General features: G+C 44.1%; 1 protein-coding gene across 8 annotated transcripts in view; it reads right to left on the reverse strand.

Moving 5' to 3' along the window:
* Positions 1 to 26,790, reverse strand: part of TTLL3 (tubulin tyrosine ligase like 3) — a 41,885-nt gene extending 15,095 nt beyond the window's left edge. The window contains exons 1-9 of one of the 8 annotated variants that reach the window (XM_087954483.1): positions 25,507 to 26,196; positions 23,471 to 25,321; positions 13,920 to 13,982; positions 8,711 to 8,823; positions 6,491 to 6,665; positions 3,971 to 4,023; positions 2,515 to 2,643; positions 1,450 to 1,564; positions 442 to 570 (exon numbers count right to left, since the gene is read on the reverse strand). In XM_087954483.1, coding sequence (XP_087810609.1) covers positions 442 to 570; positions 1,450 to 1,564; positions 2,515 to 2,643; positions 3,971 to 4,023; positions 6,491 to 6,665; positions 8,711 to 8,823; positions 13,920 to 13,982; positions 23,471 to 23,537 — 844 coding nt within the window. In that variant the 5' untranslated portion in view covers positions 23,538 to 25,321; positions 25,507 to 26,196. Of the gene's footprint in view, positions 1 to 441; positions 571 to 1,449; positions 1,565 to 2,514; positions 2,644 to 3,970; positions 4,024 to 6,490; positions 6,666 to 8,710; positions 8,824 to 13,919; positions 13,987 to 23,470; positions 25,322 to 25,506; positions 26,198 to 26,249 lie in introns of those variants that run through there. The other 7 variants (XM_087954480.1, XM_087954477.1, XM_087954479.1 and 4 more) reach the window with 7 other exon arrangements.
* Between the last annotated feature and the right edge of the window lie 386 nt (positions 26,791 to 27,176).

Raw genomic sequence — 27,176 nt, forward strand, 5'->3', positions numbered from 1 at the left:
ACATTATTTGCTGGTTCGGCGAACCGCCAAATCCCACCCATGGCTGGCCCCACCCCCCTGCCCCTCCCAGGAGTCTCCAAGTGGCCTGTTTTGGATGCGAGGTAAGTACAGGGCCCACCGGAGGCTCGGGGAGGGGGAAAAATGGACGTCCCGGAAGTTCTGGAAATCCGGAAATGGGCCTGTTTCCGGTCTCCGGAGAGCCTCTGGAGCCCGGGAGAAGCAGTTTTCGCCATCCCAGAGGCTCGAGGAAAGCCTCCGGAGCCTAGGGAAGGTGAAAACTCCCCCCCGCCGTGGTGCAGGAGGCCAACTAGGCCACGCCCACCATGGCCATGCCCAGCCAGCAGCCGGGCAGAGAACCTGTTGCTGAAATTTATGAAGCCCACCCTTGCACGAGATTACAGTTCTTTTAATTCCCCCAGATTTTCTACTAGCTGCACCCACCTGAAGACCCTGGACCACTTAGGAACTCATTCTGATTTTCATCCAAGGCTGTCAGGAAAGTCGGTTTTTTCCAGTATCGTTTCACCACTACTTTGAGAAGGCTCCTGGCTGCAGTGAGTTGGAAGTCCTCTACCATAAAAAGCAGAAAGCTGTGCAATTCCTAGCAAAGCAGTTATTTCCGTTTCTAAACTTGCTTCATCCCAAGAATTTAATAGCAGTGGTACACAAATCACAGCCGGCAAACTACACACAACTCTCACATGTAAGTCGGGATATTTTTTTTTCCTTTTCCCCTGGGATTCAAAAGGAGTTTCTGTCTATTTTTCTAATTAATCTGCGGACCAGTGTGTGTTCTGATCAAGGCTTCCAAGACTGTAATTATGCACACACTTATTTTAAAAACAAGTCTTGTTTTATTGCAATGTTGGGAATTGTTTTCATTCCCAGCTGATAATGAATCTCAAACAGTCCCTCGAGATAAGCACCCACCTTTCTTTTCTCTGAAGTGCTGCCAATAACAGAAGTGTCAAATGAACTAGAAAACAACAACAACTGAAGAGCTTCAAGAATGAATCTGAATCAAATGAACTACTTTGCTTCCTGCAAAGGTTTTGTCATCTTTGCCTGTCCTTTATACCTTATGGGAGGGGCAATCACCTCCCAGCCTTACTCCTAAGTTGCCTCTTTTGTTTCAGCTGCTCTCGCCTTCTAGCAGCTCTGTGCATACGCGCACTGGGAACAGGCTCCCCTGGGTCCTCTGCCTCATTGCTGCCAGACTCCAAAGGCTCCAGAGGCAGCACCCCACACCCAGATGGTCCTGGTCCCATCCCTGCATTGGACGCAGGACCCTCATCAGAGTCCTCTCCAGACTTCCTGACTGGTCCCTGTTCTTCCCCACTGTCCGATTCCGCTGCTGTCTGCACAGGCTGCCGGCGAACCACAACAGTGTGATTATTTGGCCAATGGGAAACAGATTTCTGCCGACCAGTTGTTGTGAATACTTCTTACCAATGAAAGCATGTTTTTCATCTTTAGCTCCAAGACGATAACACCGTGGGAAAAAAGTATCTGCATCAGCCTGGTCAAACCATGGCAGGTTACGCAGGTTAAGACACAGCCCTACCTGAGAGAGAGGATATAGCAATAGCAATAGCACCTATAATTATATACCGCTTCACAGTGCTTTATAGCACTCCCTAAGCCAGGGATGTCAAACTGAAGGCCCTCTAAATAGCAAAGAATCAGCCTGAGGTGCCTCGGGTAGCAAAAATGGGAAGCGGGAGGACGCATGCGCCCCCCTGTGCCCCATTTTCGGCCTGGACAGTCTCCTGTAGCACTCTGCCAGCCAAAACGGGGCACAGGGAGGACTGCAGGAGGTGTCCATCCCATCTCCCACCCACCCCTCGGCCGGCCCAGAGAGGACAACAATGCTGATCCGGCCCTCGAAGAAATTTGACACCCCTGTTCTAAGCTATTTACAGAGTTAGCATATTGGCCCCAACAATCTGGGTTTAAGTCAGTGGTGGTATCTTACTGGTTCGGTCCGGTTCTGCCAAGCCAAGTAGCGCCAATGAGCAATGGAGACCGAACTGGTTCTCTCCACTGCTCTCCTGTTGGGCCCACCGGCCTACCTGGGCTCCCATACTCACCTTTATCCTCTGAATTTGAAGCTCAGCTGCTTTGCGCGGCACAGAAGAGTGCCGCCCGGCAGCTGCTGAAGCGACCAAGAGAGTGCAGGCTTGCAGGAGGTGAGTTGGAACGCCTCTGCGCCTGCACAAAGTGCGCATTTGGCGCACGCGTGCACGCAAAGTGTGTGCACGTACACAAAATGCACCCACCAAGCCCCGCCCACTGAACCGGTGGTAGACAATTTTGAAACACACCACTGGTTTAAGTGTTTGACCTCAAAAGAATGGAAGGCTGAGTCAACCTTGAGGCAGTCAGGATCGAACTGCTGGGCAATGGGCAGAGTTAGTCTGCAATACTGCATTCTAACCACTGCACCGCCAGGGCTCTTAACAAATACATACTACTCGTGTGGTCCAGATGTTTACGTAATGGTCCTCTGCTCACCTTGGTAGTGAAGGTCCCTGCCTTGGCGTAGTGATTCATCATCTGGTCCTTGCGCAGGCAGCGACAATCGATCACATCTCGCCGATTGGTCCAGATGAAGTAGGGGATCTGGTTACGAACCAACCTTGACTGCCAACGAAAGGGGGCAAAAAGGAACAGCGGGTAAAGACAAAGGACTGACGTGTAATAATAAGAAATCATGTCAACATCTTTGAAAATTAATAGGGCATAGTAAAGAGTTCAATGGCAAATAATTGTAAGAATTCAAAATAAATGAGTGTCAAGTGAAGAGACAAGTTGGATCTGTAAACATGCATAGATGGATTAAGGCCCGGCAAGTCCATTCCTTGCAGTGTACTAAATTTGAATTCCAATCCAGGTTAGATTTTTGTGGCTTAGTGCAGAGGTCCCATCACACACACACACACACACACACACACACACACACACTGCTCTGCCAAACTGGAAAGCTTAGGAATCACTGGTTTAGCAGGAGTCTGATTTTTGTGGCTTAGTACAGGGGTCCCCAACCCCAGAGCTGCAGGCCACTACTGGGCCGCAGCCCATTTGGAACTGGGCCACACAAGAAGTGGGTGAGCACCTGTGCACATGCAGCCCCATTTGCACAAGCAGCAGGTGTTCACACTTGCGCACACCTACCATCCTTTCCACCACCCCCTCTGACTTGCCAAACTGGAAAGATTGCGGACTGCTGGCTTAGCATGTTTGGGGACTTCAGTTGGTTGGATTAGTTTATTATATAATATATTGTGTAAGTCTATAATTAACACATTAAGTTCAGTAATCAAATTGAGCCTGTTACGTGAATGCGATCAAAGGATGCTGTGTCTTGGATCGAGAGAGTCCTGTTGGTGTCAACTCATAAAATATTTCTATGATCTTTTTAGAGTTGCCAACAGAAAGGGAGCGGGGAACAGTGGGAATCTTGCATTCCATAAATGTTTTCAAAGATAGTTTCTAGGTGACTGAAGTTTCTGCTGCGCAAAATTCTAACTGGACTTGGAGAGGATGATTGATGAGTCTTGGCTATGGATGTGTCCCATTGGAGAATATGAATGATGATACACCCAGGGGGTGAGGGAAAACCAGGGTCAAGGGTGACAAAGAATGATGTGTCTCAGAGTCAGCTACACCCAGGCAGTGCCGGCATGTTTACTCCTAATAAATCTTCTTTATGTTTTGGAAGTTCAGCTAGAGACTCATGATTTAAATGGGGGTAACTGCCAGAATCCCGACAGTTGGACTATGATACCATTGGGGTCTGTTTGCTCTCTAAAGCAGCTTACCTCTCAGGCCTTCTGTGCAAAATAAATTTGATGGGAAAGGGAGAACCAAGTAGAACCTGCTCCTATTTTATGGGGAGGAAAATGGAACAAATGCAGAGTAATAAAATGAAGCGTTTAAAGGGAAGATCGCTCTGGTACCCCAAACTAACCATGAGGTTATAGATACCATCAGTATCATCCTGCTCATCTTCCTCTTCATAATCTGTAGTATGAAAAAAAAAGGAATAAAAATCAGAAAGAAAGAGCTGTCGTACAATGGACATACAGATAGTCCTCGGCTTTACCACCTACTTCATTAATGACTGTTCAAAATTACATCAGCACTTTAAAAAGTGACTTAGGACCGTTTTTCACCCTTATTGCAGCATCCCCATCCGTGGATCAAAATTTGGATGCTCGGCAACTGGTTCATCTTTATGACAGTTGCAGCATCCCTGAGTCATTCAGGTGTACTTAGTTATTCACACACAGATGATAACAGATAATCAGAGTTGGAAGGGACCTTGTAGGTCATCTAGTCCAACCCCCCGCCCAAGCGGGAGACCCTACACCATTTCTGACAAATGGCAGTCCAACCTCGCCTTGAAAGTCTCAAGTGATGGCGGTTCCACAGCTTCTGAGGGCAACTTCTGTTCCATTGGTTGATTGTTCTCACTGTCACAAAGTTTCTCCTTATTTCCAAGTTAAAACTCTCCTTGTTCAGTTTCCATCCATTATTCCTTGTCTGGCCTTCGGGTGCTTCAGAAAATAGCTTGACCCTTTCCTCCCTGTGGCAGCCCCTCAAATATTGGAAGACCGCTATCATGTCTCCCCTGGTCCTTCTCTTCACTAGACTAGCCATGCCCAGTTCCTGCAACCGTTCTTCATATGTTTTGGACTCCAGTCCCCTAATCATCCTGGTTGCTCTTCTCTGTACTTTTTCTAGAGTCTCAACATCTTTTTTAGAGTCTGAACATCTCAACAGCTTCTCCATTTTGACTTTCTTTTTGTAAAATAAAATTTGCAAAAACAAATGATGACATGGTGTAATAAGTCCTGTGTTGTTGTCCATTTGACATTGCATTCACCTAATTTTAAAAACTATTAAGGACCAGCTGATTTTTATTATGTTCTAATACCTAAAACCATGGGACTGAAAGAGGGTGTATTTTCTTTTTCACATAACTGTAAATGTAACAAACATTCAAAAAAATATCCTGCTGTTTTGTGGCATATGAGATCATGAATTAAGCACCTGCCTGCCAAATGTTTAAAAGCAACTTCAACTTTCCCTGAAAGTATCAGCTTTCGCTGCACAGTCCTGGGGAAATTGGTGTCTGTTTTAAAGAATTACAGACAGTGGTATTTTATGCCCTTGCATGTTCCACGGTACCTACATGGAATTGAATTTAAAGGATTGCATAGCCAAAATAAATATTGACAGGATAAAATAAATTTCCCTGATCTGCTGCCATTAGAATTAGAATAGAAAAGAATTCTTTATTGGCCAAGTATGATTGGACACACAAGGAATTTGTCTTGGTGCAAATGCTCTCAGTGTACGTAAAAGAAAAGATACATTCAAGAGTCAAGACTCTTAAGGTGCAACACTTAATGATAGTCATAGGGTACAATAAGCAATCAAATCATACTAGGAAATAGTCCATATAAATCGTAAGGATACAGGCGACAAAGTTACAGTCATACAGTCACAGGTGGGAGGGGATGGGTGATAAGGAGTGATGAGAAGATTTAACAGTAATAGTAGTGCAGACTTTGTAAATAGTTGGACAGTGTTGAGGGAATTATTTGTTTAGCAGAGTGATGGCATTTGGGAAAAAACTGTCATTGTGTCTAGTTGTTCTGGTGTGCAGTGCTCTATAGCAGTGATCCCCAACCTTTTATGCCGCAGCCGGTACCGGCATCAGCTGGGCGCCCGCGCCCGGTACCGGCATCAGCTGGGCGCCGCCATCTTTTTGATGGCGTGCTTCCGGTGAGCTTTCTACCGGAAAAGCTCACCGGAAGCGCTGGCGCCGCCATCTTTTTGATGAAAATGTGCTTCGGTGAGCTTTCTACCGGAAAAGCTCACCGGAAGCGCTAGCGCCCGCCATCTTTTTGATGAAAGCGTGCTTCCGGTGAGCTTTCTACCGGAAAAGCTCACCGGAAGCACTTTCATAAAAAAGATGGCGGCGCCAGCAAGCTCCAAGCTGACCCGTACCGTCCGCGGACCGGTGGTTCGGGACCCCTGCTCTATAGCGTTGTTTTGAGGGAAGGAGTTGAAACAGTTTATGTCCAGGATGTGAGGGGTCTGTAAATATTTTCATAGCCCTCTTTTTGACTCATGCAGTATACAGGTCCTCTACTGAAGGCAGGTTGGTAGTAATTGTTTTTTTCTGCAGTCCTAATTATCCTCTGAAGTCTGTGTCTGACCTGTTGGGTTGCAGAACCAAACCAGACAGTTATAGAGGTGCAGATGACAGACTCAATAATTAATAATTAGATGGTAAGTTGCATGATCTATTTTCACCGGTCACCAGGAGTAATGCAAAATGAAAACCAAAGTATTTGCAGGAGTGAATTTGGAGAATTACAGAATAACAGAGTTGGAAGGAACCTTGGAGGTCTTCTAGTCCAACCCCCTGTTCAAGCAGGAGACCCTATACCATTCCAGACAAGTGGTTGAGGCTTACCATCATCAGTTACATCAGTGTCATCACCATCTTCATCAGCTTCGCCATCAGGGAAACGTTCCCGCTTAGTAACCATTTTTGGCATCTTTGGGAACTTCCTCTCCACCCAGCCTCTGACAAGAAGTTGTCTTCGGATGATGGGGTACGGACCATGGACCATAAAGATCTTCCTTTGCTAGGAGTTGGCAGGAGAATTAGAGGATTAAGCTACTTTGCACTGCAGGAGGGAGACCAAGTGGAGCTTAGGGACAATGTTCCGAAACAAAGGAAAAGTTTCAATGGCAGAATAACAGAATGATAGAGTTGGAAGGGACCTTGGAGGTCTTCTAGTCCAGCGATCGCCAACTGGTGGGCCGCAGAGAAAATTTTGGTGGTCCACAGAGAAATGTCACCCCCAGAGCACCTCCCCCCCCCAAAGCAATTAATCCAGACTGTGTGGGAACACAAAGCTGCTTTGCCTGATTTTGGGTAAAAGTTGCTCTTTTTTTAAATAAAAAATTCAATATTTACATACATGGTGTGTTGTGAGTTAATTTTATGAGGTTGCTTGCAAGCAAATTTTATGTGACAGACTCAGGTAGCCGATGGTAGAAACACAGATCTCTAAGTGAATCTATGATTCTGTGAGCAACTCAATCTGCCTGCCTGCTTTGCCTGATTTTGGGTAAAAGTTGCTCTTTTTTTAATAACGAATTCAATATTTATATACATGGTGTGTTGGGAGTTAATTTTGTGAGTTTGCTTGCAAGCAAATTTTATGTGACGGACTCAGGTAGCCGATGGCAGAAACACAGATCTCTAAGTGAATCTGTGATTCTGTGAGCAACTCAATCTGCCTGCCTGCTTTGCCTGATTTTGGGTAAAAGTTGCTCTTTTTTATATAAAAAAATCAATATTTATATAAATATTTATAATATTTACATACAAGCCATGCCCAACCAGTCACATGACCACCAAGCCACACCCACGAATTAGGCCACACCCACAGAACTGGTTAGTGGTTCCCGGGATTTAAAATTATAACTTTGGTGGTCCCTGAGATCCAAAAGGTTGGTGACCCCTGTTCTAGTCCAATCACCAGCTCAAGCAGGAAACCCTATACCAGGGTTCCCCAACCCCCAAGCCGTGGCCCACTACCAAGCCATGGTCTATTCGCAACCAGATTGCGCAAGCGGCAGGCCTGATTCCCGTCTTCCCCTCTTCCGCCAGGCTGCCAAGCCGCAAAGGTGGTGGACCACTGCCCTATACCATTTCAGACAAATGGCTGTTCACTCTCTTCTTAAAAACCACCAGTGTTTTTAACCTCCAGAGCACCCACAACTTTTGGAGGGAAGCCATTCCACTGGAAATTTATCCTTAGTTCTAGGTTGCTTCTCTCCTTGATTATTCTATCCATTGCTTCTTGTCCTGCCTTCTGGTGCTTTGGAAGAGAGGCTGACATACTCTTCTTTGTGGAAGCCCCTTAGATATTGGAACACTGCTATCATGTCACCCCTAGTCCTTCTTATCGTTAAACTGGACATACCCAGTTCCTGCAACTGTTCTTCATATGTTTTAGCCAGGGATGGGCTGCCGGAGTTTTGGGAGATCCCCTAACTAAGATTCTGCACAGTTCAGAGAACCCCCAAACCCCACTCCTGTCTGGCCCCGCCCACCCCGCCCTGCCCCACCCCTCCCAGGAGGCCATTTTGGATGCAGGTAAGTGCAGGGTGTGCGCAGAGGCTCAGGGAGGGTGATAAACGGGCCTCCCGGAAGTTCGGGAAGGCCGGAAATGGGCCCATTTCTGGCTTCCAGAGAGCCTCCAGAGCCCGGGGAGGCCATTTTTGCCCTCCTGGAGGCTCAAGGAAAGCCTCCAGGAGCCCAGGGAGGGCAAAACACCCACACCCACCATGGTGCAGGAGGCCAACTAGGCCACGCCCACCCAGCAACCGGGCAGAGAACCTGTTGCTAAAATTTTTGAAGCCCTCCCCTGGTTTTAGCCTCTGGTTCCCCCAATCCTCTCTGTTGCCCTTCTCTGTACTCTGAGGTTGATCTAGGGCAGGGGTCCCCAAACTTGGCCACTTTAAGACTTGTGGACTTCAATTCCCAGAATTCTCCAGCCAGCATAGCTGGCTGGAGAATTCTGGGAGTTGAAGTCCACAAGTCTTAAAGTGGCCAAGTTTGGGGACCCCTGATCTAGGGAAGCTAATCTAGGGAGGCAAATTCAGTCAATATCATTACCTTGATAGCTCTCTCCACATACTGTCTGGCTTGCTTGAGGCGATCTGGATTGAGAGAAAAGGTGACATTGATACTGCGTTGTGTGCGCCCATCTATCAATGAAGCTGTATATCCTAGGAAGGGAAAGAAAAAAGAAAAAGAAACAAAAATTTGCTTTCCTAGCTTCATAACTCTGAAACTTATTTCATGCCACAGGTCTAGTGTCAGCTTGACCCGTGAGCTGCTGATTGTTAGTGCCCTGTATAGTTCCACGTTGTCCCACGCATTGTTCATCCCTTATATAGTGCAAAGCCACAGTAGAGGTCATCTGGAATCTGGGGTGAAATCAGTATGCTGTTGATATCCAATTAAGGAAATTACCAACCATTTTAAGAAGCAATTAGAACCCTATGAACTGGGTAATGAGATGGATCAAAACAAGGGCAAAGAAATGTAAAAGCATTTCAATTTCACAGGATCTCCATTCTAGATTGTAAAGATTGGGTTGGTTTTTAAGAAGCGATTGGAAGAGAATGATATAGGGTCTCCTGCTTGGGCAGGGGGTTGGACTAGAAGACCTCCAAGGTCCCTTCCAACTCTGTTATTCTGTACTCTGTAAAGTAGCCATTCTGGGAAAAAGAAAGTTTGCCAATATAATTAAACAGGAGATGGCTCAACACATATAATGTCAAAAGCTTTCAGCTTATCTGTCAGCTCTCGAAATGACTTTAGCTGAAGTCACATTCTCTTTTGCTTCGTTTCTTAGTTGCCATACATACTGTATGGGGGAAGAGGGGGCCAAGGGACTGTGAAATGTTTTCTTCTAATGTGCCAGACATAACAGCGATAGGGCTGGTGGGAACCAAGGTCATCTCAATGAGCACTCATAACAGCTGGAGGGAGCAGCTGAGAAGCCCGCCACTTACCTGGTTGGTCAACCAGGTGGGGTGGAGGTGGGGAATATGTAATCTTTTAATTATACCAAACTGTAGGAAATATTTAGAGTTGGAATCACACCTGAACAAACCCAATAAAGGAGATCTTTGAGAAAAGCTACAGCCTCAAGAGTCCTGAATTGATTGGGATCATTACTTGGAATCATGACGTTATCTCAGAAGGATCTCAATAAACAAAACCCAAAAAACTTTAACCTCAGACTGTCTACTGTTGACCTCACCCCATTCCTAAGAGGTCTTTAAGAGGCATGCATAAGCGCACCAACGTTCCTATCGCCCCTGTCCTAATGCTCCCTTTTATTCTTACCCACTTCATGTATTAATAATCATGTTTATACCGTGTTTCCCCAACAATACGGCCTCCACCAATAGGAAGGCCCAGCATGTTTTATCGGCATAAAATCAAATTAAGCCCCTCCCCCCAAATTAAGGCCTATATTAAACATGCGAAATGGGGGGGGAATGGCGGGGCTTGCCGTTAGGAAGTACTTTTGTTGCATACCCGGATATGGTGCTGTTTGCATTAACTTTGGCGTTGATGGGGCACTTCGTATCAGAAGACCTTCCTCCACCGTTGCTTTCCCTTCTCCCTTGCTGCCATGGCGTTTAGAGCAACGCCGCAGCATTTGGCACAGCCACGCGCAGCCAGCCAGGGCTCCTCCCTGCAAACGGAGCCCGGCGGAGACACTCGGCTTCAGGTGCTCCTGTCGCCGCCTTCCCTTCGCCTTCAAAGGCAAAGCCAATTCTTTTAAAAACGACACCCTACTACCGGTACGACAAAGCCTCCCCTACCCGAGAGGGCAGCCCAACCCCATGTGGGGAGGCGAATCTCCCGGGGCTGCAGCACAGGATAGGCCCACCCCGGGAGAAGCACCCAGCCGCCATCCTTGCCTGGCACCGGGCAGAGCGTGAAGAGCTTCACCTGGGGTGCCCAGTGCAGCTGGCAGGCAGGCCCTCCTGCCCAGCGGCGGAGCTGTCACTAAGGCAGCGAGCGCCTCCCCACCGGGCCCTCCGCTCATCCCACCAGGGCCGCGCCGGAGCTGTGCGGGCTGGGCAGAACTGGGAAAGTGAGCCACGGGTGCGCACCTGCTGCCAAGCGAAAGAGCCGGGCTGACCTGAGCTTGGCTTCCTTCCCAAGTCCCTCCAGCCCAAACCCGAAGGGGCCACCAGGAGAGGCCACCCGAGGCAGTGATAGCGCCCACCCATCCGTGGACAGGGAGGCAAGGCGATGGCCTGCGCCGCGTCCTCCTCCGAGCTGAGCCCCGCTGAGTCAGTGCCTCTGCCTGATGCCCATTCCGCTGCAGCGTTTGAGCTGCCAGCGCATTTGGAGATGCGTGGGGACAGGGACGGGCTGGGCGAGGGGTAGAAAGGACGGGCGGCTTCGGGCTCTCTCCGCCGGCCAGGGAAGCAGCACTGCCATCACCTTGCCTCCCTGTCCGCGGATGGGTGGGTGCTATCACTGCCTCTGGCGGCCTCTCCCGGTGGCCCCTTCGGGTTCACGCTGGAGAGACTTGGGAGGGAAGCCAAGTTCAGGTCGGCCCAGCTCTTTTGATTGGCAGGCAGGCAGACACCTGCGGCTCGCTTTCCTGGCTCTGCCCAGCCTGCACGGCTCTGGCACGGCCCTGGCAGGATGAGTGGGGGGTCCGGCGGGGAGGCACTCGCTGCCTTGGTGAGAGCTCTGCCGCTGGGAAGGAGGCCTGCCTGTCAGCTGCGCTGGGTGCCCCAGGCGAAGCTCTTCATGCTCTGCCCGGTGCTAGGCAGGGATGGCGGCTGGGCGCTTCTCCTGAGGTGGGCCGATCCTGTGCTGCGGCCCTGGGAGATTCGCCTCCCCACGTGGGGTTGGGCTGCCCTCATGGACAGGGGAGGCTTTGTTGTAGTAGGGCGTCGTTTTTAAAATAATTGGCTTTAGCTTCGAAGGCAAAGGGAAGGCGGTGACAGGAGCGCCTGAAGTTGAGTGTCTCCACCAGGCTCCGGTTGCAGGGAGGAGCCCTGGCTGGCCGCACATGGCTGCGCCAAACGCCACGGCATTGCTCTAAACGCCGCGGCAGCAAGGGAGAAGGGAAAGCAACAGTGGCGGAAGGTCTCCTGATACGAAGTGCTCCACCAACGCCGAGGTCAACATCCAAGCTGTCGCTGCCCACCCACTCGAGGATGCAAGGGGGGGGGAATTAAGTCACCCCCGAAAAGACGGCCTAGCCGTTTTTTGGGGGGTCAAAAAAAAAATAAGGCCCGGCCTTATTTTGTGAGTAACACGGTACTTATATCTGTTATCTAATACATGCTTGACAAACAAACATAATGGACCCCAACAAATCCACCCCCATTCAAGTTTCTAGGTGCATTTCTCAGAGAAAAGAAAATTGATTTATTAGAAGTGGCCATGTTGGCATTGGCTAGATGCAGCCAATACTAAAATACATCATTCATTTCCCTCTTGATCCTGGTCTTCCCACCACTACCTGGATGTATATTCTCCAATGGGACACATCCATAGCCAAAAGCCATCAATCATGCTCTCCAGTAATATTCTTGCGCTCCGACAACTTTGGGCTTCCAGGGTGATTATCTAGGCACTTGAGGAATGCACTATTTTCCCCCACTTCCTTTCTGCTGGTAGCTAAAAAAACCAAAGGAGTATCTTTTTAGTTGACAGGATCTAGTGGCTAAGACACCGAGTGATAGGGCTCCAACAGCTTCGTCTGTCTAGCAATTATCTGAATCATTTGAGGAATGCACTGTTTGCCCCTACTCCCTTTTTGCTGGCAACTAAAAAGACCAAAGAAGTATTTTTTTAGTTGACAATGAGCTTGTCAATCACAAAGGTCAGCAGTTTGGCGGTTTGATCCCTAGCGCCGCGTAATGGAGTGAGCTCCCGTTACTTGTCCCAGCTTCTGCCAACCTAGCAGTTCGAAAGCATGTAAAAATGCAAGTAGAAAAATAGGGACCACTTTGGTGGGAAGGTAATAGTGTTCTGTGCGCCTTCGGCGTTTAGTCATGCCGGCTACATGACCACGGAGACGTCTTCAGACAGCGCTGGCTCTTTGGCTTTGTAATGGAGATGAGCACCGCCCCCTAGAGCTGGAAACAACTAGCACGAATGTGCGAAGGAACCTTTACCTTTAACTGTATTGTAATCAGTCTTATATGTAATCCGTATCTGCCTAACCATCTTCTTTTCTCTCTACCTCATCCTGATTTAAATTCTGCACCACTCTAGCCCATTCTATCCATTTGATGTAATGAACTACAGTTCACAATAGCTTGTGCTTTTTAACAAACTTTGAGAGTCTAAAAAGAAGCCTACCAAAACCTCAGCTGATTATGTATCTACCCCAAGAACAAAAGGCAACCATTTGCTGTGTTTTTAGTCACCATTTGATACACACACAAAAAAATAGAGTGCAGAGCTAGGTGAGTCATGGATTTAATTCAGCAGAATTCTCCTGATGTTCTTAAATAGAATGTGATGGCTGACGTAGATGAAGAATGTCCTAAAACCTTAAAGCATCAACTAAAACCTAAGGGCATCAACTGGCCTTTTCCTAACCCAGGCATTATTACTGAATGGAGCATTAAGCTTGTGGATTGCATTTCTCACACTAAATAGGACCTGACAGGATCCTGGCCACTTACTTACCTTCTGGCTTGTATCTGTTAGTATGTGATGCAGTCAATGACTGGCACATATGATCAACACTGCAGGACACATCTACATCCGGCTTTAATCTTACCAACTGAACTCATTTAGATAAAGATTTTTTTTAAGGTAAACGTTTGCATAGAACAAAGAATGTTTCTACTGCATGTATAAAAAATGAAAGCCTTGAGCACTTCCACCTCCTGTGGTAATTAAAAAAAAAACCTGAACCAAAACATTAATATCCCAAAGAATCTTTGTTACTGTCATGAAACAAACAGGTTCGGGCTTTTAGGATTTTAAAACAACAAAACAATCCCAAAGGCGTTTGTCCCATCGTGATATTATTCCATGTGTTTTTAATAATATACGGTTTGGGGGTTTATTTGTTTGCTCTTTTGCTGTACAACCCTCAGAGTCCCATTGTTTTGAAGGCCATAACACATTTTCCCCCTTATTGTCAGATACAGGCTTATGGAGCCCAAACATTTCTTGTTTTTGTGGAGAGAAAAAAGAAAAGAAAGGATTTTCTCAAGGAAGCTGCTTTAAGGTCCTTGAGAAAAAGCAAGGTAGAAATCTAGCATACAGATTTTAAATCAATAAATCTTAATTTAATTTGGAGGAGCTGCTCCCTCACCTCCTCTTTTAAGTCTTTTTCTGCCTTCTGTGTCATTATCTCCTTCTCCTTTACACTTCAGACCTGCCTGCAACAAAAAAAAACAAAAGTTAGGTATTAATTTTTTTTTAAATCCAAAGTTCTCTGGAAAACTATTTAAAACATGAAAAAAAAAAATTCCTGACCAATTCAGCAGCACCTCCAACAGTGAATCTGCTCCTCCAGTAGACTGCTATCTAGGGGTAGATGGGACTTCCTCAAAAGTATTTGTCTTACTTGAGCCACAGTGGCGCAGTAGTTAGGGTGCAGTACTGCGGGCTACTTCTGCTGACTGACTGCAATTTGGCAGTTCGAATCTCACCAGCCTCACTCCGTCTCATTCAGCCTTCCATCCTTTGAAGGTGGGTAAAATTAGGACCCAGATTGTTGGGGCCAATATGCTGACTCTGTAAATCGCTTAGAGAGGGCTGTAAAACACTGTGAAGCTGTATATAAGTCTAAGTGTGTTTGTTTGCAGACACAACAATGGTGTTCTCAGCCTCTTTTCAGATTATAGAATAGGAGTAGCAAAGAAAAGAAGAAGAAAATAGGTAAACACTTAGTTTTGGAAATGTTGTCCACATATATCAAGCTTGATACCACGCTTTGCTTTAGCCAAGCTCTCCATTTAAACCCTTTTTCAGAGCTTGACTAATAGCAATAGCACTTAGACTTATATACCACTTCATAGTGCTTTACAGGCCTCTCTGAACAGCTTACAATCTGAGTCCTCATTTTTACCAACCTCGGAAGGATGGAAGACTGAGTCAACCTTAAGGTGGTCAGAATCGAACTCCTGGATGTGAGCAGTGAGTTAGCCTGCAATACTGCATTCTAACCACTGGGTTCACCACAGCTCCTTATCAGTAGAAAGCTCTCAGATAATGACTTGTTTAGATGTAATCTCTTTATTAGCAGACAAAAAATGAGGTTGCATATGTACATAGAAGACTTGCCCGCTGTAGTACACAAAAATCAAAATCTATATAGTGATACCTTGGTACTCAACTGCTTTGAAACTCGTCGAATTTGGTACTTACACATTCTGACGTGAAAATTTTGTCACAGTACTACTCATCATTTGTTTGGTACTCAACACAGAAGCTAGAACTTTTTGATGCCGGCTTTTTTGTGATTCACTACATTATTCCTTATGGGAAATTTTTGTTTGGTGCTCATTGTTTTTGGTATTCATTGCTCCTCCTAGAAACAATTAAGGGTGAATCCTGAGATACCACTGTATAGGCCAAGTCAGAAGGGTCCTTGGTGCTGTTGAGCTTGCTTGTTTTCCTGCAGACGTGTACTAGGACTGGTGATGTTACCTAGTTTGGGTAACGAAACATCTGCAAGAATGTCTGCATGTCAACCCTAAGCTACAAATACCCTCCTTTATTAGTACCAAGTCAAAGAGCTAAGTGTTTCCCTCCTCTTTTTCCAACTCAGTGGATGCTTATATCCCCCCCTCAACTTCATTCCTTACAACTAGGGAGATTTAGTTTCTGAGACCATGGTTTAAGTTATAGGAATGATGGATGGATGGATGGTGAAGGATAGATTGAACTGCACATGGTCTGGTAAAAATATACCTGGCCAAATATGCAAAGATCTTTTTCAAGAGGGCTTGAAATTGAATCCTGTGAGGGTTGAAAGAAAAAAACAGAAAGAAACATCAAAATTAAAGTCTAATGCACTGTAGAAGAAAGTAGGAATGTGGCTGTTACGAAACATCAGCCACTCGATTAAAAAAAACAAAAAACCAGAAAGAACATTGGAACAGGAAGTGCACGGGCATTTTTTAAAATACACTGATGCCTCAATTATGGCACATGAATAAGATGAGATTGAATTCCTAGTACAAAAAGACACATGACTCATAAATGTAACTGTGACCTGTTAGGATGACTCCCATGTTTGGAACATAGCAATTGAAGTGTACAATATGTTCAAAAGGAACAGAAGCAATGGAAAATGTGCAGAAGTTCCACCAATATGCTAAAAGTACAGCTTATGACCACAATTGAAACATTAATAATCATAATAATCATAATAATTAATAATCTTGATCATTAAGTGAGGTGGCCATGTGACTGCTTCTCAATGAGCACAATCTCGGCTCTCCCAGCTGTGGTTGTTAAGCAACCATACAGGTTGTTAAACAGAGCATGGGGGTGCCTCAAAAGGTGGGGAAAGCCTTGGAGACCCCAAACCACCAGACCCTGGAGGCTTTGTCCAGCTACAGGGTCCAGCAGCATGTGGAAAGCTGGTGTGGGCTGGGCGGCCTCAGCTGCCTACAGAGGCAGCAGCACATGTAAAATGCTCCATTTACCTTCTGCAGCGACGGTGTCAAACTCAAGGCCCACTTAGATCTGGCCCTCGGGCCACCCTGAAAAGAGCAAAGGACCATCCCCATTTTCAACCATGGCCCTCTCGGCCCCCGTTTTCAACCACAACAGCCTCCTGCAGCCCTCTGTCAGCTAAAATGAAGCTTGGGGGAGGAGCACATGCCCCCACGAGCTCCATTTTCACTGACAGAGGGCTAACAAAACAAACTAAAAACAAAACAAAAGGATAAATGTTTCCTCTTTTGCACTCGAAGCATCCAAGAAGGGACAGGAAAGGAGAAAGGGAAAGAGGAAAAAGACAAAGACAAAGAAGGAAAGAAGGAAGGAGAATGAAGAAGGGAGGGAGGGAGGGAGGGAGAGAGGGAGGAAAGAAGGAGATTATAGGACTTCCAGTGGTAAGGCAAGGACGAGCAGAGGTGCAGAAGCCTGCCTGTGGTTTCAGTTAACCTCTTTTTGCGGTTGGTGCGATTCTTTGAGGGTGCACAAGTCCCGGAGAGATTCATGCTGGCGTGGGGGAGACTCGAGCTGCAGTGTGGGGAAGGCAAACCCCCTGCAGCGAAGAGGAGCCCTCCAGAGCCCAACAAGCAAGAAACAGCCGCTCATCAATGGCGGCTCTGAAGTCCGGACTGCCACCGATGTAAAGAAGCGAGTGAGTGACAGTTTGTGGGATCTTTGGTGAAGAGTGTGGCAGAGAAAATTAGCGGTGGAGAGGGTGATTGGAATGCTATAGACTTTTATAAGGCTGCTACAAGAGTCTGTTCAGAGCCCTAAAAGGAAGCGGCTAAAAAGCGGATGCGAGACAAGTGAAAGTGAAGGGGCTTGGCAGACAGAAGAAAGATAGAGGACAATAACAAGTAAACAGGGAAGCTTACGAGGTCGGGAGATATACCACACCGATATTAATAGAAGGGAATCTTGTGGCTGGAAGGTGACTGGAAGATGTGGGGATTCGGACTATTTCATTCGATTTTTACTCTGAAAGTCTTTATTAAATTGGAGATGGGGAGAAGATTGGAGCCGGCGGAATAGAAACAGTGTGGAGCTACAGGCGATATTTAGAAATCCTGAAGCTATTGTAACAATATAACTGATGTAAACCACATAACTGCCCTTCAGGGAGTATACTGATTTAACTGAGGAGGTGGTTCCATCTGAAGAAAATCAGGAAAATTGAACTTAGGAACGCTAAGACGAAAAGGAAAAGTGGAAGCTTCTGAATGTGTGGAGATACTGTGTAATTACAGTCACTACTCAGCATTTCTTACCTCCCCACTTCCGGTGTGTTTGGAGTGTAAGCTCTTAAAACTTAGAGACAGAAAGCTAAAAATTTACTTTAAAACTCCTTTTTCTCCTTCTTTATTCCCTCTCTCCTGTAATACACCTGTTCTTTTTTCTTTACTCCCCCACCCTCCGGCGCTATGATGAATTATCTCTCCTCCTTCAATCTCTCTTTATAATGTTCATAAATATGTACACCTGGGGAAAGGAAAATTGATTGTTGTAATTGATTGTTAAATAATTGAATTAACTGATTTAATTGATTTATTAATAATAGTGATAGTTATACTTTGATTAGATATATAGAAAAAATAGTAAGAACATTAAGTATTATTTAATTAATAATTATAGAGGATTTTATATATTAATATTACAATTCATTGTGCGATCACTCTAAATATTTAATTAATCCATTTGGGGACAAATGTAGTACTGTTTGTGTTTAAGAATATTCAAAATAAGGTTATATAATACATATATTTATCTATAATATTTAAATATAGTTGGATTTGGGTATAATATTTATATATATTTTTCTATTACATGGAAGTTATGTATAGAGGCTGAGCATTGAGGCCTTACAAAATTATATATGTGATTTAGAATTTGGATTTAAAATAATACGGTGATAATATTCTTATCTACAAGAACCTATACTCCAGTAAATTGGCAAAGACTACAGATATCCAGTAGATAGATAGATTAAGTAATTAGATACCGGTTAATCCTAATATAGAGATTCTATTACTGAATGTTAATTTGGGGTAATATAATTAATATATTACAACAACAATAACAAATCTTAAAAGAAATGACTTCCACAACAACTACAACTCTGAAAACTGGAAGAAAGGTCACCCCAGCGTTAACAACCACATCAGCGACAGCTTTGCCTATGGCACAAAAAACAATTGAAGAAACATTACCAGTGGAGAAACAAGCTAACACCTCGAATGCCAATATCCAATCGATTCTGCTTACTTTACAGGAATCAATGATGAAGCTGCAAGAAACAATGATGAAGAACCATAATGAGACGAGAGCAGATATAAATGAATTAAAAGAGGAGATGGGGAAACTAAAAGCAGAAATGAAAGCGGACATCTCCAAAGTAGAGGACAAAGTTGGATTATTACAGCAGGCCTTGGAGAAAAATGAAGCAACAATAAAAGAGGTAGAGAAAAGGACAGAATGAACTGAAAGGAAATTAAAAAGGGTAGATGAACAATTAAAGAATGTGAGTAAAGAAATGGAGGACTCACTGGTCTACCTAGAGATGGATAAGGCTGCTACATACTTAAGATTCCAGAATACAGTGGAATCAAAAGAAGAAGACTTGGAACAACTAATGACAGGAATATTGGCGGGACTATTGGAAAAGGATAAAGATGACATTTTGAGGGAGTTTGATGAAGTTTACAGGGTTAGCACTAACTATGCAAGACGCCACAAATGCCCAAGAAAAATCCATATTCGATTTGCGAGAAGTGTCCGGGACATCATATATATAGATGTCAAGAGATGAATCAATCACGTATAAAGGCAAAGAAGTCTTGGTTCTCAAACAAATACCAAGAAGAGTAAGAGAACAAAGACAAGATTATACATTTTTAGCGGCTTACTTAAATCAGAAAAGAATTGTATTTAAATGGCTAATCCCAGAGGGGATGTTAGTTTCATGGGACGAGAGGAAAATCAAAATAGACTCTATGGAAAAGGCCCAGGAATTTTATGAACGGTTGGTAGGCCTGGAAGATCAGAACAGTAAGGACAAACTGGAAACGAACTCCCAGGAAGACCAAGGTTATCATAAGAACAGAGACGGAACTTTAGGAAATCAAGAAAATACTCAATTACAACAGGAGAGAGAAGAAAGTAGGACACAACTTCAGGCACAAGGAGAGACCGGAGCAGTCACAAGGCAAAGAGCAAAACAGAACTAATTAAATGAAAAAAGAAAAGAAACTACTATCAATTAATATAAATGGTTTAAACTCAACGATAAAAAGGAAAAGGATAATAGCCAAATTAATCAAACAAAATGCTGATATAGTATGTCTACAAGAAACTCACATAAAGAAATCAGATGAAAAATACTTAGAATGCCTGAAATTAGGAAAGCTATTCACCGCACCAGCAGATGCCGGGAAAAAGAAAGGAATTGCAGTGTATGTTAAAGAGGATATAAAAGCAAATTTAATATGGTCGGATCCTGAGGGAAGAACTCTGGTTTTGCAGATCTGGATTAATGCCATCCCAATTCTCTTAGTGGTAATCTATGCCCCGAATGGAGATTAAAAAGAGTTTTTTAAGCATCTTTATGGAAAAATAGTAGGATTGGAAAAAAGAAATACTTGTATTATAGGGGACTTTAATTCTATTGCTGATTATCAAAAAGACCACAATAATGGGGGAAAGAACAAAGGGAAAAAGAGAGAGCTTCCCAAAATATGCATGGAAATGATGAAGGAGTTAAATTTGATTGATATATGGAGAAGATTAAATCGTGAGAAAAAACAATTTACATTCTATTCAAATCCTCATCAAATATGGACACGAATTGACATGGCATGGATGAATGGGGAAATAGCAAATGAGATAAAAGGGATTGAAATCCTACCCAATGAATGGGCAGATCACAATCCAATTCAGATAATATGGAAGGGTAGGGAAAAACCCAAGAAAAGATGGACGTTAAATACTCAGTTAATAAAAGAAAAAGAATATACTAACAAACTCAAGAAGGAATTAAATTATTTTTTAAAGGAAAATAATAATGGAGCAACTACGAAACAAAACATTTGGGATACAATGAAGGCAGTAATAAAAGGTATAACAATCTCTTATAACACCAAGAGGAACAAAGAAAAATACGCCCAGCAAAACAAACTACAACAAAAAATTAAGGAATTAGAAACTCAATTACAGAGTATCCCAAAGGATTTAAGATTGAAAAATCAGATAACAATAACTAAACATAAATTGAATTTAATTGAACAAGAGAGAATGATTATAAATTTGAATACAACCAGACAAACTCATTTTGAGCATGCCAACAAGCCAGGGAGATGGCTATCATATAGACTTTTAAAAAGGAAAGAAAAAAGATTGATTTACCAGCTAATAGATGGAAAGGGGGATATACAACAAGGGATAGGACAGAAAAAAGAAATTGCCCATACATATTTTGAAGAGTTATATAAAAAGGAAGAAGTTAACGAAGATAGGATAAGAAACTATTTAGATGAAATGAAGGATAAAGCAATTGGGGAAGAAATGGAAGAACTATTAAACAAAGACATTACTTGGTCCTAATTGAAATCAGCAATAGAGAACCAGAAAAACAACAAATCCCCGGGACCAGGTGGGATCTCAGGGGAGCTATACAAGGCAACAGCAGAACAAATAGGACCCCTCATGGTGGAAGTTTTTAATGATGTCTTATTGGCAGCCAGGATGCTGGACTCATGGAGGGGGGCATTGATTTCGCTGATCCCGAAGGAGGATTCAGACCCCCGATATATACAAAATTATGGGCCAATTTCTTTGCTAAATACTGATTACAGAATATCTACTTCTATTATAGCAAGTAGACTAAAAAAAAATTTAAATGAGCATATACACGAAGACCAAAATGGATTTCTCCCGACCAGACAAATCAGGAATAATTTAAGAATAGTATTAGATGTTTTAGAATTTATTTATTAGAGGTAGAATTAGAAGAAGAAATTGTTAAAGGGAACATGATAGCCTGGAGTAGAAATATAGGACGTAGTATCACCATAACAGAATGGGAAAAGGTCTGGGGTAGAAATAACAAAATTACAAAATCGGTAGCATACAAAGAAAATGCCTATACAATGTTTTATAGGTGGCACCTTCCTCCTTTGAGATTAGCGAAGATGCACTCCAATATGAGTCTGAACTGCTGGAAATGCAAAAAAAAAGAGGGAACTTTCTTCCATATGTCGTGGTCTTGTACAGAAGCTCAAAAATATTGGCAGAAAATTAGAAATTGGCTGGAGGAAATGACAAGAGAACAGATCGAATTCAAACAAGAGTCCTTTCTATTAGGGATCTTTGATAAACAAATACCAAAAAAGTGAAATATATAATATTACATATTTTGACAGCGGCCAGATTGGCTTTTGCACAATGTTGGAAACAGCCTCATGTTCCATCAGAGGAGATGATTATTCAAAAAATTTCAAGTTGTGCAGAAATGGACAAATTAACCTTGGCATGAAAAGATAAAGACACTTCAATATACTACGACAGCTGGAACTGCTGGTACAAATGGATAGACCAAAGATAGATTTCACACTAAAATGCAAAAGAAGATAGGATAGAATCGTAGTAGTGATATACAGATATATGTAAGGATTAAGTGTGTATATGCCATAAAATAAGGATAAAAAGGAGGTCTCACAAACTGTTGAAGATGAAAATGTTTTTAATTGTTTTCTATCTTTTTCTTTCTATTTTTTTTCTTTTCTTATTTTCTTTTTCTCTCTTACATTTATGTATATGTTGTTGGTCTATTTTAATTGTAAAATCAATAAAATGTATTTAAAAAGGAGATTATAATGAGGGTGAGGGAGGGTCTGAGGGAAGCCCTTCCTTAGTACTTGGCCCCCACAGGTGCCCCCAAGATTAGTGACGTCCAGCTGGCCATACCCACCTGCCTATCCCCATCCCGGGCCTCCAAGGTCAAACACAACCCTGATGCGGCCCTTAATGAAATTGAGTTTAACACCCCTGCTCTGCAGCTACTGACAGAGACACCCAACCAATGCAAGGCACGGACTTTCTGTAAGTGAGTGACATTCTCATAATCATATGGAAGGTTCTTGCAATTTATGTGTCGGGCTCCGTGTGCATCGGCACCCGCCAGCAGTACCTCAGATGACTACGATCATCCAGATCACCGGCTGAGATTACGCTCCTTATTGGGGCCCTATAACTGACTGAAGCCTCCTGGACATGGTGGGGTATGGAGCAAGTTCCCAACCTTCATTTCTCCACCCCATGGAAGAATGTCAGCTCCCCTCAGCCAATAGCTCTTTCAGCCAGCCCCAAGAGATAAGGAGTCCTTTCAGCAAGTGGCAGCAGCTTGCAACTTCTCTTCCAACTTTCCCATTGACTTTCTGGGGAAGCCAGTAGAGAAGATCGCGACTCACAATCACATGATCACAGAGTACTTGGCAGCCAGTCCTAAATGTGAACAGATTACAAAGAATGCAGTCATATGACTGGGGGGGTCAACATGTTTTACAGTAGCCATGTAAAGCACTTATGAACCATAAAGCACCAAACAAGGTTGTTGTAACTTCTAATGGTCATGAAACAACAGGAAGTAAGTCTAGGTTACCTGTACACATAAAGAAATGTAAATGATATTGCCAATAGGACGGTGTTTGATTAAAATGAATGAATGAATGAACGAATGAACGAATGACTGCAATATTTTTATTGCTATGTACTAATGCCTGTTTTATAAATAAGACATAGAATCAAACTGTAGTTCATTAAAAGAGCATTAAGTAATAGCAATGGCACTCAAATCACCGAAAGTAAATTATGTTTGAGTGTTAGGAAAACATTTGTAATTACAAGAGCAGCTGGATAGTAGAAATAACCTTATTTTTCAAATTTATATAGTTGCCCATCTCACCAGAAGTGACTCAGTATTTATTTATATATCAAATTATACATGATTAATTATTTAGAGAGATAGCAAACTATTCTTTGCCAGATGTTTTCATGCAAAAGTGCCACCATCTGTCATTGATGTTTTAATTTAGAAACAGGAACAAAGTACTTGATGGCCTAGATAAATGATACCTTCAATTCATGACACCAAAATGCTACGTATAAACATAATATTTTGCACACACTATTTTCTCAATTCACCTGCATATTCTAGGTGCCAGATCCACCGTCTGTACAGCAACTCACAATTACCAGGTACGTCAGTCATGGCGCACTGCACAGCCACCTGGAAAGGAAAAAGTGACAGCTCATCGTAACCATGTGCTATCTAATTTCTCCTCCTTACTTACCCCATATTTCACTTAGGGTCAGCGCAATCTGCCTTATAATTGAGGCAGCTACTCAATGTTTTTGTCTTTGTCTGTGTGTGTCTGTATCCTTGACTTACAACCACAGTTGAGCCCAAAATGTATGTTCCTAAGCAAGACAGTTAAGTGATTTTTGCCCCATTTCACGATTTTTCTTGCCACAGTTGTTTAGTGAATCACTGCAGTTGTTAAAGTCAGTAACCCGCTTGTGAAGTGAATCTGGCTTCCCCCAATGACTTTGCAGAAGGTTGCAAAAGGGGATCATGTGGCCCTGGGAAGCTACAACCGTCATAAATACGAATCACTTGCCAAGGGTCTGAATTTTGATTACGTAACCATTGGGGAATCGTAAGCATGAAAAACGGTCATGTCACTTTTTCAGTGCCGTTGTAACTTTGAATGAACTGTTGTAAATCAAGGACTAATGGTGTCCTCAAGTCAGTTTTTGACTCCTTGGTGACTGCCTGAGCTACTCCCAGAGGTGATATTCAGCAGGTTCTGATCAGTTCTGGAGAACCGGTAGCGGAAATTTTGAGTAGTTTGGGGAACCGGCAAATGCCACCTCTGACTGGCCCCGCCCCCATCTATGCTCCACCTCCCGAGTCCCAGCTGATCAGCTGGGTCTTCTTTTGTTGCCCTGTACAGGAGAACAGAGCTGGAAAGCAGGTTAGTGGGGTGGGGAGGGAATGGGGATTTTGCAGTATCCTTCCCTGCCACGCCCACCAAGCCATGCCCACAGAACCAATAGTAAAAACAAAATTAATCCCACCACTGGCTACTCCTTGCAGTTTTCTTGGCAAGGTTTTCTTTTCTGGAAAGGTTTGCCATTGTTTCCTTCTTCTTTAACAGGGCCAAGAGAGAAAGTGACTGGCTAAAAGTCACCCACCTGGCTTTCATGCCTAAAGCAGGACCAGAACTCATAATCTCCTGGTGGTTGGTTGGCCCAAAGACTTACAGCTGACTTCGTGCCTAAGGCAAGATTAGAAGTCACAATCTCCCCGTTTCAAGCTTGGTGCTTTTACCACTACACCAAACCTGGCTTCATTTCCTATTAGAATAGAATAACAAGTGGCAATGTTCCAAAACAAAGGAAAGGTTTCAATGGCAGAATAACAGAATAACAGAGTTGGAAGGGACCTTGGAGGTCTTCTAGTCCAACCCCCTGCTTAGGCAGGAAACCGTATACCATTTCAGACAACTGGTTATTCAATTACTTCTTTAAAACTTCCAGTGTTGGAGCATTTACAACTATTAAAAGGTTGCGAACCAGGGCTCCATAAAAGAATGTTTTTTAAAAAGCCCTGTTGTAAGCAAGACACTTCTAGGTCCAAGGATATTTAGATTATTCCTGGCTGCCATTGAGGTGTGATGGTTAGAAAGCTTGACTGAGACCAAGTAAACCAAGATTCAGATTTCATATTAACCACAGAACTCAATGGGCAACTTTGAGCCAATCACTGCCCCTCAATCTAACCAAGATTGAGGATTATTGTGAGCAAAACTGAGGGGTGATTGTCATCTACACCACCCTGAACTCCTAAAAAAAGAGACACATGTAGGAAATTAACACCCACCACAGCCGTTGACAGATTGTCAAAAAAGCTTCGCATCGGTGCCCCAACTAAATTCATCGTATTTGCGCTAGATTCTTTTTTTATTAACAGATGTTTTTTCACGATTTTTCCTTTGCTTTAGGGCAGGGGTGTCCAACCTTGGCAACTTTAAGACTTGTGGACTTCAACTCCCAGAATTCCTCAGCCAGCTTTGCTGGCTGAGGAATTCTATTCGTTTAATTGGATCCCATTTTATTTTACAAGTTACACAAGGCAGTTGAAGTCCACAAGTCTTAAAGTTGCCAAGGTTGGACACCCCTGCTTTAGGGTAAAAAAAAATTACTGTCACGGTAATCACATGAGAGCTGAGGACAGTTTGCAAATCAATTTGAACCTCACACCAACAACCTTCTTTTAGAACTGAAGCTCTCCTTCATTGTCCCAAGTACCTGTGTCCTGCACTTCCTCATGCCAATGCATTTCTCCCCCCAACCCCAGCTATTGGATTATTATCCGGCCTTGTTCCCACCTCCAAAATTGAAACCATTTTCATAGCCAGTGGTGGATTTAAGGCTCACTGGTGCCCTAAGCACAGACAAATCTTGGTGCCCCACTCCCTCCTTTGTACACGCTGTACAAAGGAAGCCATATTCTCAACTTTGTGGTGCCCGCTTTGGGCCTGGTGCCCTAAGCAGGTGCTTAGTCTGCTTAATGGTTAACACACCAACTGTCCGTAGCTGGGAATTTTACCCATCGTCCATCTCCTACACTATGCACGTAACAATAAGGCACCACATTCCCACGAACGCCCAATTCCTCTCGTGCACGAAACCACGGCTTTGAACCGGGATTCAAAACCCCGACCGTTTGCATTGCAGGACAGACATGGGAAGAGCGCCTCTGGGCATGTGTAAAGGGCACTTTTCTCGACGCCAAAGACGAGATGGAAACGAGAGAAGAGATGAATCTATTTAGCGCAGGCTGGGACCTTCTGCCTTTCCAAAAGTGTCCCGGGTCCTTCGCCAGCGTCGCGCAACCTCGAGCCCTTCCCACGCCCACCTCTCAAGGCTGGAGATCTGCAATACGAACCGCCGGGGACGGGATTCCGAGGCTGACTCCCACTTTCCCGCCGATCCGGATCCGGACAGCTCCTTCCCCATAGATAACTCCCTGGAGGCTGTTTGGAGTTTCTATGGAAACTAAGAGCGCCCGGGTAGATGCCGCTGGGCGGGGAGGAGGCTTACTTGCCCTCTCCCCATTTTAATGGATGTTTTTGTTTTAATTATGATCGCGCTCGGGCAGAACGCATCATGCATCCCGGTACACCGGAAAGTCATTGCAATGATTGGAGAGGGTTTGAGGGGGGGGAAGCACGTTTCATAACTAGGAACTCCCAAGCACGCGCTCTCTCACACACACACACACACACCGAAAAAAGGCGATGCCCCTCTTTTGACACCACTTACCCTCTTCCGGATCAATCAATGGCACCATGGAAAATGCGGGGAAGCCCCTTTTTAAAGGTCCTGCATTTTCTCACGCAGACCCTTCCCACCTCCTGCCCACCCTTCCTTTTTGGTGACTGACGATCTTGTTTATACTGTATGTGGGTGAAATGAGCCGAAAAGAGGAGAGCAGGCCCATTCCGAGTGACCACATGTCTGGCAAGAGGGTGATTTTTTGTTTTTTATTTATTTATTTATTTGATTTGAGTTGTCAGTCGCTTACAAGATAATAGATATAAGTATAAACATGAGTAAGAATACAGGAAAATAGGTACGAATAAATGGGGACAGTAGGACAGGGATGGTAGGCACAATGCACGCCCCTTACAGCCCTCTTAGGAATGGGGCGAGGTCAATAGTGGATAGTTTAAGGTTAAAGGCGTGGGGGTTAGAGGATGTAACAACAGAGTCAGGTAGTGCATTTCAGGCATTGACCGCTCTGTTGCTGAAGTTGTACTTTCTGCAATCAAGTTTGAAGTGG

Source organism: Notechis scutatus, chromosome 2, assembly GCF_049901735.1.
Source record: "Notechis scutatus isolate UNSWTSFEM ecotype Mainland chromosome 2, rNotScu1.2, whole genome shotgun sequence".
Classification (NCBI taxonomy): domain Eukaryota; kingdom Metazoa; phylum Chordata; class Lepidosauria; order Squamata; family Elapidae; genus Notechis; species Notechis scutatus.